The sequence below is a fragment of the Panthera onca genome, chromosome A3, assembly GCF_046562875.1.
Source record: "Panthera onca isolate mPanOnc1 chromosome A3, mPanOnc1 haplotype 2, whole genome shotgun sequence".
Taxonomy (NCBI): Eukaryota; Metazoa; Chordata; class Mammalia; order Carnivora; family Felidae; genus Panthera; species Panthera onca.
Genome location: NC_138341.1, coordinates 37,563,945 through 37,583,527, shown reverse-complemented (window position 1 = coordinate 37,583,527; position 19,583 = coordinate 37,563,945). Strand labels below are relative to the sequence as shown.

The window sequence follows — 19,583 nt, the reverse complement described above, 5'->3', positions numbered from 1 at the left end:
TCAGTTGGTTAAGTGTCCAACTTCGGCTCAAGTCATGATCTCACAGTCTGTGAGTTTGAGCCTGCATCAGGCTCTGTGCTGACAGCTCAGAGCCTGGAGCCTGCTTTGGATTCTGTGTCTTCCTCTCTCTGCCCCTCTCCTGCTCTCTGTCTCTCTCTTTCTCTCAAAAATAAATAAACATAAAAAAAATGTATCTTAGAACTATAGTCACAAGGGGTGCCTGGCTGACTCAGTCGATGGAGTATGGGTACCTCAATCTCAGGGTTCTATTGTTGAGCCCCACATTAGGTGTTAGAATTCACTTAAAAATAAAATCTTAAAAACAAAAACAAACAAATAAAAACCTACAGCCACAAGCCAAAGCAAAAAAGCACTATCATTAAAACATGTATTATGTCTGTCACAATCACTACTGTTGAACATCATGCTGGAAGTGTAGCCAATATAATGAAAATTAAGAAGCTTAAATGTGATAAAAGAAGTAGTTATTATTATTTACAGATGATATAACCCTATGGGGAAAATGTAAGAATAGGCTGAAAGCTTTTATTTCAATAAGGTGTTTGGTTTCTAAAGAAATATGCCAAATCTTAAAAAGATTTCCTTTTCTTGAGTAAGTCAAATTTATTATAACATTTTGATAGAGAAAGGAGGATTATTTGCCCTACTACATATCAAATATACTATCAGAGAGGGGAAAAATCAAACAACACAATGTGTAATAGTAGTATAGAGGTAGATCTGGTCAAGATGCCATTTTAAATTAGTGAAGATGAGACAATAAGTGTAACCATCTGGAAAAAAAATAAGGTCCTTACTGCACATCACACATTAAAAAATAATCCATATCAACTGAAGGTATAAATATTAAATTAAAAAAAATACAACCTTAACAACCATAGCTGGATCACGTTTTTGTAAAAACTTATGTGTAAAAATATATACATATATACATCCAGTCATACACACATACCTCAGCATGGAAAAAAAATCTTGAAGGCTTCACACCATATTGTTAGCATGGTTATCCATGAAGAGTGAGATTACTTAGGATTAAAAAAAGTCAACTTGAAAATTATCAAACATGTACCAAAGTAGAGAGAAAATGAGCTCCCTCCTGCTGGCCATGTAGGTTCAACAATTTTCATCATTTGGAATTCTGTGAGATCTTTATCACTCCTATACTCTCTTCTCGACTCTCCCCACAAACACTGGAGTATATGAAACACAGCACATTCCAAATACATTACGTCAGAAAATGTTTCCAAATTTATTTCAAATGGATAAGGAATATTTTTCTTAGCAATCACAACCTTACCATCAATCTGAAAAAATTAACGCATTAATTTCATCTGATACTGTCAATACACAAATTTTCCAGACTGTTTGCAAAAAATGTCTTTTTATATAACAGCTTTATTCACATCAGGATCCAAACATGATCCATAAATTGCATCCAGTTAATAGACCTCTCAAATTTCCTTTATTGATCTCTAGAAGTCCTCCTTGATTTTTGTATCATTTGTTAATTTTACTATTTGTCAATAGATGGTGTTTAAACACTCTGTACTGCATCGTATTAGGAGGCATTTAACGTATAGTTGGCTTTTTTTAGTGAGGTTAAGACCAAGCAGTCAGCCCCAGTGCTGTCAGCCCAATCTACCAATTATAAAGTTGCTCACCAACATTTCACCTAATGAGTTTAGCAGCCATCAGTAATCACTGCCCAGACCAATTAGAAAAGGGTGAATTCACATGTAATTTTGCCAGAGCCTGCCAAGCTCCCATCTATAGGCGTGAACAATTTTGCATTCTTACCACAAAGTTGGAATGTCATCTGTTTTTTCACAGCCTTGCTAACAAACCTTGCTCTCACTTTTAATTTTTGCAAATCTGGAAGCTACAAATGGTATCTCGACATACATTATATTATGAACAGGATGGAGCATCTTTTTATAACATTTTGGGAACATCTGCATTTCTCTATGAAAATTATCTGTATGTCTTGCTCATTTTTCTTTTCAATTTTTAGAAACTCATGTATTAAGGCTGTTATCTCTCTGTAAGTGATGTAAGTTGCAAATAATTTTTCTCATTTTATTATTTATCTTTGGCTACATAGGTCATATTTTTGTCATGCAAGTTTAAAAATTTTTGTGCAAATTTTCAATCTTTTATTGCTTCTGGATTTTAAGTCAGACTTGGGAAAGTTTTCTACTCTTCTGGATTATGAAGGAATCCATTCATAAAAATCATTTGATTTGTATGGTTTCATTTTTTATATTTAGCTCTATGATAAAAAGGGATTTTTTACTTAATTTGTTAATATTATTTTTTGACCTACATAAGACTATTTTAAATTTTAGGTGGAAGAAATAAATGTGAGGATCTGTGAAATATCAGTTTGCTGGCAAGACAGAAATAATCACAGCAAAGCAACACAGACATTAGGGCAAACAGATCCATGGAGCCCAACAGAAAGTCCAGAACAAAACCAAAACATACATGTAAACACTTCATCTACGATGAAGATGGAGTTTCAAATCAGGGAGGAAAGGCTCCATTAGTTATAAATGGTGATGAATAACCAGCAACATAATGGGGGGCAGTTAACATGGAAAGATTCATGAGATTTAGATATAGATAGACACAAAGATATAGATATATATAAATTTTTTTAAAAGAAGAATTATGTATAATGAAATACCAATTTGAGTGGGGACAGGAGTTACAATTTAAATGTATAGATATCCAAAGAGAAATAGGGAAGAATGTACTGTGTTTGTCACTGTGTGATAAGATTTGATGAGACTTCGGTTTTATAATGTTCAATAACTTAATACTTATATTCATAAGTAAAATAATTAAGTAATAGAATAAACAGTTTGCCAACTACTCCTTTAGGAAGTACAGTTGCTTGAAGTACTTATAAGCTGAGTATATTAAATATAAAGTACCTTTAGTTCACAGATTTTCTTTTCCAAAGGGAAGTTATTTTATTTTCCTAGAGAATACCTCAGTTTGCCCTTTCGAAGCACAAAGGCTACCTAGACTTGGTTTATGTAATGTGCCATTTTAAATTTACAACCAAAGTAGACTGTAGAGGTTGTAACTAGGATTTTTAAAAACCTCAGTAATGTTAATAAATAAATAAATAAATAAATAAATAAATAAATACCTCAGTAATGTTTTACAACCTCAATATTTTGGTTAACATATTTTTAATAAAGGATATTATGCATATAAATGCAGTTCTCTCCTTTGGTACAATATCCTTGTAAATAAAATTTGCAGATCTCTTTTCTCTTCTCCAACTCTGCATCATGATCAAATTTACATTGATCTCCCTGTCACAAAAAAGAAAAGCAAAAAAAGAAGAGAAAAAGAGAAACATTGAATTTTCTCTTGGTATTTCATGGTAGAACTATGGACACATCTTCAGTCTTTAAATAAAGAGCTAATAATAATTCAAGCAATCCCTTGGAATTCTTGCCCAAGACAGTGGATGTGGCCATGTACAGAGGCCGCACAGTGAGCATGGCCTCAGAGGCTACTGCCTGGCTCTACCAGCACTCATCATTTCTAGCTGAGCTACTGTGGTCACTTAATTAATCTCCTGGTTTGGCCATGTTTAAAGTGGGGAAAATATGAGGTGCCTAGGTGGCTCAGTCAGTTAAGTGTCTGACTCTTGGTTCCAGCTCAGGCCATGATCTCATGGTTTGTGAGACTGAACCTGCTTCAGCTCTGTGCTGACAGCACAGAACCTGCTTGGGATTCTCTGTCTCCCTCTCTCTCTCTGCCCCTCCCCTACTCTCTCTCTCTCTCTCAAAAGAAATAAATAAACATTAAAAAAAATAAAAAAATAAAGTGGGGAGAATAACAGTAACTACTTCATAGGTTTGCCGTAAAGATTAAAATGTTTAATATTAGTGATCCACTTTGAACAGTACTTGCCACATAGTCAGCATTATGTGTTTGTTAAATAAAACCTGATTTAACAAAGTATATTACTGTCCCAGAATATAATTAAATGAGCTCTGTGGTACAGTATTTCCATGCAAGATACATTTCAAAGAAATAGCTTTATGACAACTATATGAGAAATGAAAAACCTAACCACCCCCAAAAGACTAAATTTTAAAGATTATTTTGGAAGTTAAAATGACTCATGAGATATCACTATAAATTTACCTTAATACATCTCCCTTCCAGAAAGTATTTACAGATTTGTTTTCCTTTGTGTTCCACTGTGTGCTGATTAATGAATTCCTGAGTCATAACCTTCCATTTCTTCGCTGGTTTATTATACTGCGAGAAAAAAACAATTCATTTGAATACAACATATGAAATATTAAAGGTATTAAAATGGATTGAGAAAGCAGTATAATTACAACCTAAAGTGGCCAAGACTGGACATTCCGATGCTATCATTTATTTGGAGTTATGTTTCTAATACACTGCTTATTGCTACTAGTGGTTCAAATAACCCTATTTCTATTTTAATGAGGATGTACAACTACTTTTTAAAGATAAAAAGCTTGGGGCGCCTGGGTGGCTCAGTCGGTTGAGCAGCCGACCTCGGCTCAGGTCACGATCTCGCGGTCCGTGAGTTCGAGCCCCGCGTTGGGCTCTGTGCTGACAGCTCGGAGCCTGGAGCCTGTTTCGGATTCTGTGTCTCCCTCTCTCTGACCCTCCCCCGTTCATGCTCTGTCTCTCTCTGTCTCAAAAATAAATAAACGTTAAAAAATAAAAAAATAAAAAATAAATAAAGATAAAAAGCTTGAAAATTAACAATAATACTCAGTGTTGGCAAAGGTATGATAAAGTGTGCACTCTCATATTATTCTTGATAGCTATGTTATAAAAGACTTATAATATCCATATTGTTAGACACAGAATTTGTACTTTTCAGGAGTATTCTGAGGGAATCATCAGGGAGGCACACATATATTTATTCACAAAAATAACTACTGCAGAATTACTTACATGATAAAACAACAAACAAACAAAAATCTAGAAATACTCTACACATCCAAGATAAGAAGACCAGTTAAATACCTATCAGTGGTAGACTACTATGTAATCATTAAAAACTGATGAGATGGAGGAGCGCCTGTGTGGCTCAGTTGGTTAAGTGTCTGACATCAGCTCAGGTCATGGTCTCACAGTCTGTGAGTTCGAGCCTCACGTCAGGCTCTGTGCTGACAGCTCAGAGCCTGGAGCCTGCTTCAGATTCTGTGTCTCCCTCTCTCTCTGCCCCTCCCCTGCTCATGCTCTGTCTCTCTCTGTCTCAAAAAATAAATAAAAACATTAAAAAAATTTAAAAAAACTGATGAGATGGAGAGATAATTTGGGGACATAAGAAATGTTCATAGGGGTGTCTGGATGGCTCAGTTGGTTAAGCGTCCCACTCTTAATGTCAGCTTGCATCATGGTATTGCTGTACATGGGATAGAGCCCTGCATTCTCTCTGCACTGGCAGCATGGAGCCTGCTTGGGATTCTCTCTCTCCCTCTTTCTCTGCCCCTTGTGCACTCTCGCTCTCTCTCTCAAAATTGATAGACATTTAAAAAAAGAAAGAAAGAAAATGCACATAATACTTTACTAAGTGAAAAATTGATCCCAATTTTATAATAAAAGAAGACTGAAGAATAAAAAAGAAAAAAGACTAAAAGAATATACCCCCACATTTAAAAGTGTATGTCTTGGGGCGCCTGGGTGGCTCAGTCGGTTAAGTGGCCGGCTTCGGCTCAGGTCATGATCTCACGGTCCGTGAGTTCGAGCCCCGTGTCGGGCTCTGTGCTGACAGCTCAGAGCCTGGAGCCTGTTTCAGATTCTGTGTCTCCCTCTCTCTGACCCTCCCCCGTTCATGCTCTGTCTCTCTCTGTCTCAAAAATAAATAAACGTTAAAAAAAAAAAAAAAATTAAAAAAAAAAAAGTGTATGTCTCTAGGTGTACTCCAAAAAAAATTAGAAATTTTTTGAATTATTTTTGTACTTCCTTTAAGAAAAAGAGGAAGGATATATTTCCTTTAGCTTTTAAATTAAAAAACAAAACAAAACAGAAAGAAATGTATTGTAGAAAATCTCACAGCCCTACATGTTTCCTTAGTTCTCCTTTAACCCCTATTCAACTTTTTTTTTTTGTCCCTATTCAACTTTCGCTAGGAGTACAAGAAGATTGATTTGCTAACAAAAGTATGATGCTTAGCCATGCTAAGGACTTAAGATTCATGAGCTCTATAAAACAACGCTATTTTTCAAACACCCGGTATGCACCATGCTTGGCATACGGTAGGAGCTCAATGGCTACTTGCTCTTATAATTTGATTTGTTTCCCTTTCCCTCAGTTTGCTGGAGATGGAGAACAAAACACAACCTACTGGAAATAGGAAATTTCCAGCAAACACTTGAGGCAAGAGATGGCTAGACTGAAATCTGACCCTCAGCACTTGCATTTGAAATATGCTTTACTATAGGAATTCTTGGGGGAAAAAAGTACAAAAATACCAAGAAAACAGACAATCCTATAGGTTCTTTAAAAAAATATAAGCATAATCAAATTGCCCCAGGGAAACACAATGAAATTGCTTATACTATACTATGATAGAACCATTTAAACTGTCTTAAATTTATGTAGATTTGACTCACAAACATTTTCTATTTCTAGGTTCACTTAGAACAAGTAGATATAAATGACCAGCTCATATATGCCTTCTCTACAAAGAATGGTGGCTATAATAAAATAGGAAGCCAAGGAGAATGCATTACACAAAATCAATGGGCCAGCTTGAAGAATATAACTCTGAAATTAAAAAGTAAAAAATTAGGTAATCACCAAAAAAACCCCACCCAAACACCCTGAAAATCACACCAAGTTGCACCTATATTTCATTAATAACTCATTCTATGTTACTTTCTAATGATATGCCTCATTGTTGTAATAGAGGATAGTGGTTTTTTCCGTTTTGTTCTTTTTTTTTTTTTTAATTTTTTTTTTAAATGTTTATTTATTTTTGAGACAGAGACAGAGCATGAACAGGGGACGGTCAGAGAGAGAAGGAGGCACAGAATCTGAAACAGGCTCCAGGCTCCGAGCTGTCAGCACAGAGCCCGACGTGGGGCTCGAACTCACGGACTGTGAGATGACCTGAGCCGAAGTCGGCTGCTCAACCGACTGAGCCACCCAGGCGCCCCCCGTTTTGTTCTTTAGTTTGGTAAAAAAGTAGAAAGTATCTCAGTATCCATAACTGTGAGAAATCTAATTATAATCATGATATTCCAGAAAATCTAACTTTAACAATAAAATTTTAGGACAAAATAAAGTGCCTAGAAGATCTGATCTTTTACGTCTGAATCTACAGAAGCAACATGAATGTCCTCTACCCTTAAAGATCACTTGTAATGTAAGAGCTGGAAGAATCAGTCATCTAGTTCAGCACCCTCACTGGACAAGTATAGAAACTGAAGATTAGAGAAATTAGTGACTTGCCAAGGGTCATATGGTGAGTGAGCAGGCAGGTTAGATAGAACTCTCTGCACTGTATCACAATTACCTCTAAGAAAACACAATTCAAGAAAAGAGGAAGAGAAAGGAAAAATGGAGGGAGAGAGAGAAAGCTAAACTATCTACTTGGTTATTTTAAAATTTACTCTAGAAGATGTATTACACTGGTATAAGGAAAACAAGCATAAAATATTTTTTAAATATATAAAGAAGAAGAAATGAAAGGATCTACCAGTAAAATAATATATATTTACAGAAAATTTAACAGCTGTTATAAAGACAAAAAAAATTTAGATGCTTTATGGCTAACAGAATAAATAAGTCTTTCAAATCCATCAAAAATTTGCTTGTTCTGTGACTACCCTTGAGTTTTCAAGACTGTGTGAACATACAAGTATCTGTGAGTTTATCTGGCTTTAGGAAGATCTTACACTCCTTGGAAAGGATGGATCTATATTGGCCACTTTACCATGTTCACTCTATCCTGAATAGGTCTCCCCTAGACTACTCCCAAACATGAGCTACATGCTTGGGCTCTGGCACTCTTCTGGTTGTTTCTGGAATAAGAAGAAATCTCTCTTGACAGCCAATAAACTGAAACAGTTGGTAACATTTTAACCTTAATAAACAAAAGGAAAAAATATTCTAAATCTGATGAATGTAAGAGAAAGAATTTATTCTGATTTTCTATACCATGATAAAGAATCTTTTAGTTACAGTCCAGATCTGTAAACACCAAAATGTCAGTGCTTGGGGTGCCTGGGTGGCTCAGTCAGTTAAGCGTCTAACAATGGCTCAGGTCATCTCACGGTTTGTGAGTTCAAGCCCTGGGTCAGGCTCTGTGCTCACAGCTCGGGCAGAGCCTGGGGCCTACTTCATATTCTGTGTCTCCCCTCTCTCTGCCCCTCCCCGCTCACGCTCTGTCTCTCTCTCAAAAATAAACAAACACTGAAAAACAAAAAACATAAAAAAAATAATATGTCAGTGCTTGAAGGGCTCCTTAGAGTTAATTTAATTCCATACTTTCATTTTACACATTAAGCAAATTGAAACTCAGAGACAGGTAGTAACTTGTTCAAAGCCACACTTTCTTGGAAGCTAATTTTTTTTTCCAGGTATAGCGTGTAGGTATTGGTTATAGGAGAAAACTTACTTTAGAAAGTATTCACATTAATTTAGTCTAGGGAAAGTAGCACATTCTAGGGGAGTCTAGGAAGATGGACAGACAGGTTATAATTACTCAGAAATTTCAAGCTTGTTTCCAAAGCTGCTATTCCATGGAACAGTGAGTGGTTCAATGAATGTTAATAAATGTGGGTGGGATGAAGGAGTGAGTTCAGGGTTAAGTAAAATTTGAAAACAGTGGATTGAACAAAGTAAAACAGGATTTTTTATATCTAACTTGCAAGGAGCCTTTAATACATTAAAAAAATTTTTTTTAATGTTTATTTATTTTTGAGACAGAGAGACAGAGCATGAATGGGGGAGAGGCAGAGAGAGAGGGAGACACAGAATCCAAAGCAGGCTCCAGGCTCTGAGCTGTCAGCACAGAGCCTGACGCGGGGTTAGAACCCATGGACCATGAGATCATGACCTGAGCCGAAGTCGGACGCTCAACCGACTGAGCCACCCAGGTGCCCCAAGGAGCCTTTAATACATTAATGTTAACTGAGAATCCCCAAGAGTAGAGTGGTATGTGTTGGGTTTCACTAATTTACCTGGGCCTGAACTTCTTTTTTTTTTAGCTCATACTTATTAACATCTCCCTAGTGTACTAACGAATACATATTAAGAAATCTATGCCCATTATCTTTAAACCCAGACATCAGAAAACCAAGCATTTTCAAATTACAATACATTGCTATCAGTTTGTTCCCACTCAAGGTTGCAGCTTTTAATAATCTACCCTTGCTCTGTATAATTCAATCAATCTTACTGGAACAGTGACAGAATACTGAAATTGGGCCACTTAATCCAGAGTTGCCAAAAGGCTGAAATGTACATGTTCAGAGTTCAAATCAACACATATTTATTCAATATCTACCAAACACAAGGTACACAAATTCATCTTTCCAACCATTTATATCTCTTTTTCCTCTCTTTCAATGCTTTCAGTTTTACTAAGTTAATTTACCACTACAGTATCTCCCTTCTTATCAGCCCTGCTACATATTAAGCTATTATCATTTTAGTTCCATTTGCATCTGGGGAAAATGACTCCTAGGAAAGGAAAATACAGCAGAGAACTAATAGACCATACATTTTTGTTTTCTGACATACCAATTTTATTTTGAGGTGCTTTCAAACACATCCATTTTATTTCAAGGTGACCTAAATTTGCATCTCTATACTTGTATCATGACTATTAAAACAATTCTTTAATTATTTTTTTAAGAATCTGTTTATACTCATTTGATCTTAGCTAGAGAATTTTCATTTACTAGGAAAGTAGCATTACAATCACAGTGATTTCTCTGCAGCCAAACAGGTTAAAACTAGTACCTCTTGAAAGTCATCCATTCCTGAAAAAATATTAGGCCCTTTATTGGTTCTTCCCCCACGGTCTTTGCGTTTGATTTTCTTCGGCAAACCACGTCCACGACCAACATTAAAACTTTTAACCCTCTGTTCAATACCTAAAAGAGTTAAAATGTACTTCAAATATTACAGAAAAACAACGCAACTGTCAATCTATTAGCTTATAAGGAACAGCATATTTTAAATAGTATATAATATACAGTGCATTCTTTTTCTTTCTCTCTAGATTCAATGAAAAATATTAATTAAGTTTTTCCATTTTACTTTCTGGGTATTGCTTTTCATTTTTTTCTTTTTAAGGGATGTTAATGATAATAAAAAAGCAAGGCACAAGAATACACATGACTAGAGAAGTTAAATCTAGTTTTGTTCTTTTTAATTTTCCTTAGAATAAGAAAACAGTTTTTCAGAGAATTAAACATTATATTCATCCCTAAGGAAGACATTATTGATATTAGCGATTAACTTGACCAAATTGAGTTTCTTTTTTTTTTTTTAACGTTTATTTATTTTTGAGACAGAGAGAGACAGAGCATGAACGGGGGAGGGTCAGAGAGAGAGGGAGACACAGAATCTGAAACAGGCTCCAGGCTCTGAGCTCTCAGCATAGAGCCTGACGCGGGGCTCGAACTCACGGACCGTGAGATCATGACCTGAGCCGAAGTCGGACGCTTAACCGACTGAGCCACCCAGGCGCCCCAACCAAATTGAGTTTCTAGTGATAATTTTGAATAGATATCACATATATTTCCAAGTAAAATTTATACTTGTCTTACTTTTTAAAAACTTGGTATTAAAAGTATCTAAAATTACCAAAATTAAATATTAGTATAGAATACAGAGTATTTCTCATTTTACCAAAGTCCCATAGAACTAATATATTTTCTTACGTATTACGTGATCTTAAACCTACAAAACAGCAAATAAATATATGAAAAAAATGTTTTTATCAAAAAGAGTCAAAGAAATTAAAATTTTTAAATAACATCAATTTTCACCTTTTCAAAGAATAGGGTTGGTAGGGATTTGGAGAAATTGGCATTTTCACACACTGGCATGCTGTTAAAAAATTGGTCTATCAACTTTTTGTAAATCAACCTTGGTATGTGGATTAAAATTCTTCAAATATGTGGCTATATCTTTTGACTCAATTCTGCATTTCAGAATTTATTCTTAAAAAGTATTTGTGAAGATGTTTTCTGAGACATGTATAAATATGGTTAATCACAGAATTAAAAAAAAAACCTGGGTGCAACTTAAATGTTAAGTAGCACTTAAATCTCAAGTGGTTACTGTTACACAAACCTAAGACTTTGTTAAACAAATTATCGTATATCTATTTAATTGAATAGAATGCAGACATTAAAAGCTACTTGTTAGCGGAAGAATGAGATATACTTCATAGTTAAGGGAAAAAACAAGTAAAACAGCATGCATAATTTTTTGTTAAAAATAACTGTCAGAAAGATTCTGGAAGAATGTACACCAAATATACTAATGGTCACTGTTTTTGGGTGTAGGGATTCAAATTGCTTTTGTTTTATCTTCGATCTTTGTTGGGTTATTGTTTCCACACACAGAAAAGGTTTTCTGCATTTGGCCATGTATTACTTTCATATTTCAGGGGGAGGAAATGAATGTCAAAAATAAAAGAATACTCAATTCTTTAACAGAGCAAACAGGAAGAACTTGAAAGGGAAAACCCCAGGTGGGAATGGATGAGCGAAACCTCTCTATGTTCCCTTATTCCCCAAGTGGAATGATTCCTGACACCACTATGTCTAGACTTCAGGAACAAACTTACTAATTACAATAGCATATGCACAGGCAAATTCTTTTCCTTTTTAGGTCAGCAAAGCCTGGATACATATTTTTCAAAGGAATTTTGCTAGGAAATCAAGAAAAAATAAAGTCATAAAAATTACCACATTTACTCTTAACTAATTCCTTTTTTCAACAATAATTAAAGTATAGTAACATAGGGTTTGGGTGCTCACTGCTTGACTTCAGCCTCATCTTACTCCAGTTTTCATGAAGCAGACATTGAGTGGACAGTTCTTAAGGTTGATTTGACCCTTATGTGACCCACAGTTTCTGTGGCAACTTGCCATGCTCTCTCCAGGCACCATGTGCCTCAATACAGCAGATGAATTGATGATCACTCCAGAAATTTCTTTAGTTTATGTTCTTATTTCCAATCTTGAAGAATATCCATAATCCTAAGTATAAGTACATTTGCACAGCAAAGATGATCACCATCTTTTAAAGTCTAATAAAAGAATAGCTTCCTAGAATTCTCTCCTTACAGGTCTAAAATATAAAGCAATGCATAGAGTAACAGAAACAACTGAAAAAGGTAGGCTATTTTTTCAGTAAACTGGTATTATACAAGGAAAGGGAAAAAAAGTAATGGGAAAATTGTTTTACATTTTTATATACTTTTAAAATATTAGAGTATCTTTCTAACTCAAATATTAAAATACTATGCAGATTAAAATATTTGTAGATGTTTGTCCTCAAAATCTAAAAATAAAGAAAAAAGAATTCAGGAACCACAGGAATAAGCCGATCTTGAGAAGGGACTGAGAAATTTAAGTTTTTACTCCATTGCTACCTGCTGTAATAAGGTTCCCATATTAAAACACAGCCCGACAATTTCACACTTACCTTGCTGAACTTTCATTCTTTGTTTTTTCCCTGGTTCTTTAGAAAATGATCCTAAAGCAGTCGTTGAGGTTTCTTTAGCTTGTCTGTATTGTTTCAGCTGACTGGCAAAATCTTCCTCTGTTTCCTGACTGTAGGTACCAAAGTTGTCATCACTGTAGGTACTGTACTCATCATATTCTTTACTTCTAAATTTTTTGTTATGTTGACTCTTCTTTGATGTCATGTAGCTTCCTGATAAATGTCCATGCTAAGTGAAAATAGACAATAGTTATCAGGATTTTTCAGCTATATAAATGAATTGATAGTAACACAGGACATCTTTTTTCCCCCCAGAAATCTGGAGAAAAAAGGGGAAAGACAATTATAGTTCTGACTCTTGGCTAGTACTTGTCTATGACAGTATTTAAAACTAAGTTCAAAAAGCCAAGTGCTACTCTGGTATTATCAAACATTATAATTAACGTTCATAGATCCTTGCTGATGAGTGTGTTTTGTTCCCTTTTTGTTTTCCATGTCCGGTGTCTCAGTATTTGTACACAAAAGTATACTTAAAAATCCACACCATTATACATGAATTCCTTCTCTAAAAAGTTGAAAACATCTTTTGGAAAATATATGGGTACCTGGGTGGCTTAATAGGTTGAGTGTCTGACTCTCGATTTTCGGTCAGGTCATCATCTCACGGTTTGTGGGATAGAGTCCTGTGTCAGGCTCTGCACTGGCAATGTGGAGCCTGCTTGGGATTCTATCTCTCCCTCTCTCTCTCTGCCCCTCCCCTGCTCACATGTGTTCTCCTCTCTCTTTCAGAATAAATGAACTCAAAAAAAAAGAAAATAAGGAAAATATAGTAAAATAGCTTGAGGTGGGAGAAAATATATATTCTCCTAACATTGTCCCAAATGACAAGTTTAAGCATCTTATACTTAACAAAAAATCTGTATGTGTGGAAATTTTAGAAAAAGAATATTCTTATTTCTGAGGCCTAACAAGGATTTCTCTAAAACTTAAAAACATCTAGTGAATAAACTGCTGTTGGAAACTATTTACTATACTATACATGATTAATTTTATTAGTAATTTATTTTACTAAAAGCATATGAAAAATAAGAATACATTTTAGTCCTATAGTTTTATTTAATGGTAGTATTCAATTCTACCTCTATTCACTAAAATACTTTTTATTAGTTCTATCATATCTTCTGTCAATCTTTTAAAAGAAAGGAAGAAAAGATGCACGTAATTGCAATTTGAGGATCTAGCAAAAACCGAGGCCATGATTCATCTCCAGCTTAGCACATTTAAAATATAATGCAAAAATACTGCCTACCCTGGCAGATTACCAACATGAGAGTATGTGTTTTTAATAAAACGTAGAGAAATATTAAGATCTCTTCAGTAATTATAAAATAGAAAAAAAATAGTTAAGTAAAAATATCAAATCAATTGGCTCATCAATTTTAAATTTTGAAGACACTGTATTAGATTTCTGATTTGTTTCAAGTAGTATTTTTAAAATTTATAAAAAATTTATAAACTGGTCTCATTTAGCACTTCAGAAATTCAGAAGGGGATTAAGAATTGCAGCCAAGGGGCGCCTGGGTGGCTCGGTCGGTTAAGCGTCCGACTTCGGCTCAGGTCATGATCTCTGGTCCGTGAATTCGAGCCCCGAGTCGGGCTCTGTGCTGACAGCTCAGAGCCTGAAGCCTGTTTCAGATTCTGTGTCTCCCTCTCTCTGCCCCTCCCCTGTTCATGCTCTGTCTCTCTCTGTCTCAAAAATATATAAATGTTAAAAAAAAAAAAATTAAAAAAAAAAAAAGAATTGCAGCCAAAGGGCAGTGTTTCTCAAATTTTTTATAAAAGTACTATGAAAATAAAATAATTGTTTAGATTAAGTTGAAGATTAATTTTTAGTTGAGTAGTGCTTATTTTTCCTTTTATTAAAAAATGTGATTCTATGACATACCAGACCAAATGGATTTCATAGATATATTCAGAACATTTTATCCTGAAACAGAATATACATTCTTTTTAAGTGCACACAGAGCACTCTCCAGAATAGATCACATATAAGCCACAAAACAAATCTCAACAAATTAAAAAAGATCAATGTGTCTTTTCTGACCACAAGACAATGAAACTAGAAATCAATCACAAGAAAACCTCTGGAAAGATCACAAATACCTAGAGGTTAAATAACATGCTACTAAACAATGAACAGGTTAACCAAGAAATCAAAGAAATAATAAAAAAAAAAAAAAAACATAGAGACAATTGAAAATGAAAACACAATACTCCAAAATCTTTGGGAGGCAGCAAAAGTGGTTCTAAGAGGGAAGTTTACAGCAATACAGCCTTACCTCAAGAAGCAAGAAAAATCTCAATAACCTAACCTTACGCCTCAAGAAATTAGAAAAGGAAGAACAAATAAAATCTAAAACCAGCAGAAAGAAGGAAATAATAAAGATAAGGGAATAAGTGATATAGAAACTAAAAAACAACATATCAATGAAACCAGGAGCTGGTTCTTTGAAAAGCTAACAAAATTGATTAAATCTCTGGTCACTCATTTAAAAAAAAAAAAAAAAAAAAGAGGACTCTCATAAACAAAATCAGAAACAGAAGAGGAGAAATAACAACCAACACCACAGAAACACAAACGACTGTAAGAGAATATTGTGAAAAATACATCAACAAACTAGACAACCTAGAAGAAATGGATAAACTCCTGGAAACATAGAACCTAACAAAACAATCAGGAGGAAACAGAAAATTGGGACAGACAGATTATTAGCAATGAAATTGATTCAGTAATCAAAAAACTCCCAATAAACAAAAGTCCAGGGCCCAGATGGATTCACAGGTGAATTCTACCAAACATTTAAGGAAGAGTTAACACAACAGCCAAAGTATGGAAAGAGCCCAAATGTCCATCGATGGATGAATGGCTAAAGAAGATGTGGTATATATATACAATGGAGTATTACTCGGCAATCAGAAAAAATGAAATCTTGCCATTTGCAACTATGTGGATGGAACTAGAGGGTATTATGCTAAGCGAAATTAGTCAGTCAGAGAAAGACAATTATCATATGACTTCACTCATATGAGGACTTTAAGACACAGAACAGGGGCCCCTGGGTGGCTCAGTCGACTGGGCCTCTGACTTCGGCTCAGGTCACGATCACGTGGTTTATGGGTTTGAGCCGCGTGTTGGGCTCTGGGCTGACAGCTCAGAGCCTGGAGCCTGCTTCAGATTCTGTGTCTCCCTCTCTCTCTGCCCCTCCCCTGTCATGTTCTGTCTCTGTCTCCTTCAAAAATAAATAAACATAAAAAAAAATTTAAGACCCAGAACAGATAAACACAAAGGAAGGGAAGCAAAAATAATATAAAAACAGGGGGACAAAACATAAGAGACTCTTAAATATGGAGAACAAACAGAGGGTTACTGTTTGTGGGAGGGGGGATGGGCTAAATGGGTAAAGGGCATTAAGGAATCTACTCCTGAAATCATTGTTGCACTATATGCTAACTAACTTGGATATAAATTAAAAAAATAAAATTAAAATTAATAAAATAAAATAAATTAGAGTTAATACCTACTCCTCTCAAACATCTCCAAAAAACAAAAGAGGAAAGAAAACTTCCAAATTCATTGTATGAGGCCAGCATTACCCTGCTTCTAAAACCAGATAAAGACACAACCAAAAGAGAACCACAGGTATCTCTGATAAACACAGATGCAAAAATCCTCAATAAAATCTTAGCAAACTGAATTCAACAATATGTTAAAAAAATCATTCATCACATTCAAGAGGGATTTATTCTTAGGATACAAGGGTAGTTCAATATTCATAAATCAATCAACATGATACATCACATCAGTAAGAGAAAGGAAAAAAATATGATCATTTCAATAGATGCAGGAAAAGCATTTGACATAAATACAATATCCATTCACGAAAAAATTCCTCAACAAAGCAGGTTTACAAGGAACATACCTCAACATAATAAAGTACTTATATGAAAACCCCATAGCGAACATATTCAATGGGGAAAAACAGAGCTTTTCTGCTAAGGTCAGGAACAAGACAAGGATATCCACTCTCATCTCTTTTATTCACCATAGCACTGGAAGTCCTAGCCACAGCAATCAGACAAGAGAAAGGAATAAAAGGTATCTAAATTCGTAGGGAAGGAGTAAAACATTCACTATTTGCATATGACACAATACTATATAGAAAACCCTAAAGACCACTAAAAAACTACTAGAACTGATAAGTGAATTCAGTAAGGTCATGGATACAAAATCAGTGTACAAAAAGCGTTGCATTTCTATACACTAACGAAGCAGCAGAAAGAGAAATTAAGAAAACAATCCCATTTACAGTTGCACCAAAAATAATAAAATATCTAGGAATAAACTTAACCAAAGGGGTGAAAGATCTGTACTCTGAAAACTATAAAACACTGATAAAAGAAACTGAAGATGACACAAGCAAATGGAAAGACATTCCATGCTCATGGACTGGAAGAACAAATATTGTTAAAATGTCTATATTACCCAAGGCAACCTACACACTTAATACAATCCCTATCAAAATACCAACAGCATTTTTTACAGAACTAGAACAAACAATCCTAAAATCTGTATGGAACCACAAAGAACTCAAATAGGCCAAAGAAATCTTGAAAAAGAAAAACAAAACTGGAGGGGTGCCTGGGTGGCTCAGTCAGTTGAGTGAGCAACTCTTTGGCTCTGGTCATGATCCCAGGGTCGTGGGATCAAGCCCAGTGTCAGGCTCCGCACTGAGGATGAAGCCTGTTTGAAATTCTCTCCCTCCTCCTCTGTCCCTCTCCCACTCTTTCTCTCTCTCTCTCTGAAAAATAATTTTGAAAAAAGAAAAACAAAACTGGAGGGATCACAATTCTAGACTTCAGCTTATATTACTAAGAAAGCTGTAGTAATCAAAACAGTATGGAACCAGCACAAATATAGACACATAGATCAATAAACAAAACAGAAAGCCCAGAAATAACCCCACAATTATATGATCAATTAATCTTCAACAAAGGAGGCAAGAATATTCAATAGGATAAAGTCTCTTCAACAAATGGTGTTGGGAAAACCGGAGAGCTACATGCCAAAGAATGAAATTGGACCACTTCCTTACATCATACTTAACAAACTCAAAATGGATTAAAGACCTAAATGTGAAACCTAAAACCATAAAAATCCTAGAAGAGAGCATAGCAGTAATTTCTCTGACATTAGCCATAACATCTTTCTAGATCTGTCTCCTGAGGCAAGGGAAACAAAAGCAAAAATAAACTACTGGGACTACATCAAAATACAAAGTTTCTACACAGCAAACAACCAACAAAACTGTTGAGTATTTCTTTTTTTTTTTTTAATTTTTTTAAATGTTTATTTATTTTTGAGAGAGACAGAGACACAGAGCATAAGCGGGGGATGGGCAGAGACAGAGGGACACAGAAGCAGGCTCCAGGCTTTGAGCTGTCAGCACAGAGCCTGACGTGGGGCTCAAACTCACAAACTGAGATCAAGACCTGAGCTGAAGTTGGACGCTTAACCAACTGAGCTACCCAGGCGCCCCAACTGTTGAATATTTCCAAAAAATAAATCTAACTGCAAATGATTAAATTTAGGTATCACATCAGTGTTTGATATATTAAATGGATTTAAAACCTTTGTCATTAGGCACAAAAATAATTCTAGCTATTAAAATATTCTGAGAAATGGCAGCTCCATTTACTCCAAAATCAATAGACACACTGAATATACAGATATATTGACCTAACTAGATAAAATTATTAACTAGAGTATAATCCTTTTTAAATTTTAAAAGATATTATAATAAGCATCATTTATTCAATAGTTATTGAGCAACCTCAACTATAAAGAAGGCAACAGAATAATGAAAGGCAATAGAAAGAACTCTAACATAGTATTTTTTTTTCTAAGCTTATAAGAAATTAGGAACACCAAATTAGGAAAAAGAATATAGCTCTGTCTACAGAGCTCTGTCTACAGAGCTGTATTCTTTTTCCTAATATGGTGTTCCTAATTTCTTGTAACAGACCAGCAGAAACCAGAACTCAGAAAGTCTAGGATTTTTCAGATAGGTGCACAATGATCTGAATACTCCCCAGTGTTCGAGCATCGTGATTTTTCTAGCATAAAATACGATTTATACTGAAGACTTTGTTCAGATAACACAACATGCCTAAGAAAAATATAAAGTATATCCTATTGTTTAAATTTTTTTCTATTCAAAACACTTCAAATAATTTTTGCACTTAAAGAGGTAGATGTCACAAAATTTGTATGTGAAAGCTCTAACCCCCAATACCTCAGAATGTGAGTGTATTTGAAGACAGGGCATTGAAAGAGGTGATGAAGTTAAAATGAAGTTGCTAGGGTGGCCCTGATCCAATCTTACTGGTGTCCTTAGAAGAGGAAATTTGGACACACAGAGACAAGAGGGGTGTACATGCACAGCAGAATGACCATGCACGACAGCAAGAAGGTGGCCATCAATAAGCAAGGAAGAGAGGCTAAACTGATCTATCTCTTATGGTCCTCAGAGAAAACCAACCCTGCTGACACCTTGCTCTGGCACTTCTAGCCTCCAGATTACTAGAAAATAAACTTCTAATATTTAAACCACTAGTCTGGGATATTTTGTTATGACAGTGGTAGCAAACAAATATATGCTGTATGATTTTCAAAGACTTGAAATTTGTGGCATAGGCCTACAAGAGGTTCACTTTAGACCCAAAGACATCTGCAGATTGCAAGTAAGGGGATGGAGAACCATCTATCATGCTAATGGACTTCAAAAGAAAGCTGG

At 35.1% G+C, this 19,583-nt stretch overlaps 1 protein-coding gene across 2 annotated transcripts in view; it reads right to left on the bottom strand.

The window, feature by feature from the left end:
* ZC3H6 (zinc finger CCCH-type containing 6) overlaps positions 1–19,583 on the bottom strand; it is a 69,209-nt gene that overhangs the window by 10,454 nt on the left and 39,172 nt on the right. For both annotated transcript variants that reach the window (XM_081795233.1, XM_081795234.1), the window contains exons 4-7: positions 12,712–12,958; positions 10,009–10,142; positions 4,192–4,308; positions 3,236–3,347 (exon numbers count right to left, since the gene is read on the bottom strand). In XM_081795233.1, the coding sequence (XP_081651359.1) occupies positions 3,236–3,347; positions 4,192–4,308; positions 10,009–10,142; positions 12,712–12,958 (610 nt within the window). The remainder of the gene's footprint in view (positions 1–3,235; positions 3,348–4,191; positions 4,309–10,008; positions 10,143–12,711; positions 12,959–19,583) is intronic.